Below are 1,104 nucleotides of genomic sequence, written 5' to 3'. Positions count from 1 at the left end.
GGCTTCAGCTCTTCAGCTCCTAGATCTGGCAACTGATTCTTAGGAGGTTTGGTACTCGCAGAAAGCCAAAGAGAAGTTTAAAGGAGGAGGAGAAATGTATCCGAACATCTTTCTTGGGAAATGGTCAGGTTGCTACGGCTATGAGGATCTGTTTCTCTGCATCAATCTATTACATTTGGAAGGAACGAAACAATAGAATTTTCAATCAAGTCTCATCCCACAAAGCTCAGATACTCCATAGTATTCTCTCTACAGTCAAGGCCAAAATGAATCTGCTCAACCTGCAAGATTCTGACCTCCCTCGTAACATCTCCACTGCTTCTTTACTGGGCTACAAGTTCTGTCCTAAGGACAACATTCAGAAGTTCTGCAGTTGGAAGGCCCCCCTTTCTGATGAATTAAAGTTAAACTCGGATGCTTCCCTCGATGAAGATGGAGACGGTACTGGGGGAGTTTTAAGAAACTGGAAAGGTGATACTATTGCAATGTACTCTTATTTAACCTCGAAAGAAGAAATCTTTGAGTTTGAGATCCCGGCTGTGAAACAAGGTATTGAAGTTGCTGTCGCCCACAATTTTCGAAAACTCTGGATTGAATCAGACTCCTCTTTTGCAGTCAAAATTATTCAAGGCATCGCCCATACTCCTTGGAACCAGGCCACCAGAGTGCAGGAAATCAAGAAGCTGCTCTCCCACTTTGACACATGGAAGATCACCCATATATGGAGGGAGGCAAATACTGCTGATGATATCCTATCTAAGCGCAAATTTCCCCTAAAAGGATGCAGGTTCACTACCCGGCAAATCCCTGCAAGCCTCACCACTCAATTAGATCATGACAGAAATGGGATGGTATATCAGAGATTATAATTGTGGTCATTTTTCTGTGATAGTTTTAGCTAATTCTGATTTGCTGTATGTCTTCATGTAGTCGGGGAGCCTGTTCCCTCTTTTTTTGGCTTCCATAGCCCCCTCTCTGTACTGTTTCTACTTTTCTTTTCTTTTTTCTCGTAGGGGTCTTGCCTAACCCCAGCTTATCCATCAAAAAAAAAAAGATAATCCTGCTACCTATCTCCATATATCATGTCTAACATCCATGCCTAAA

The 1,104-nt window shown here is 42.5% G+C and overlaps 1 protein-coding gene across 1 annotated transcript; it reads left to right on the top strand.

The window, feature by feature from the left end:
- The first annotated feature begins 266 nt into the window (after window positions 1–266).
- On the top strand, window positions 267–869 carry LOC143878952 (uncharacterized). The gene has a single exon (XM_077381165.1). It carries the CDS (start codon window positions 267–269, stop codon window positions 867–869), a length of 603 nt encoding a protein of 200 aa, XP_077237280.1.
- The last annotated feature ends 235 nt before the right edge of the window (window positions 870–1,104 follow it).

The sequence above is a fragment of the Tasmannia lanceolata genome, unplaced genomic scaffold (assembly GCF_043159265.1).
Source record: "Tasmannia lanceolata isolate RefF3 unplaced genomic scaffold, GAP_Taslan_0.1 ptg000006l, whole genome shotgun sequence".
NCBI lineage: Eukaryota > Viridiplantae > Streptophyta > Magnoliopsida > Canellales > Winteraceae > Tasmannia > Tasmannia lanceolata.
Note: the sequence above shows the minus strand (reverse complement) of the source record. Positions and strands in the feature narration are given on the sequence as shown.

Bases quoted from the DNA above. Each gene is read 5' to 3' on its own strand.
- LOC143878952 (XM_077381165.1), top strand. From the start codon at position 267: ATGAATCTGCTCAACCTGCAAGATTCTGACCTCCCTCGTAACATCTCC.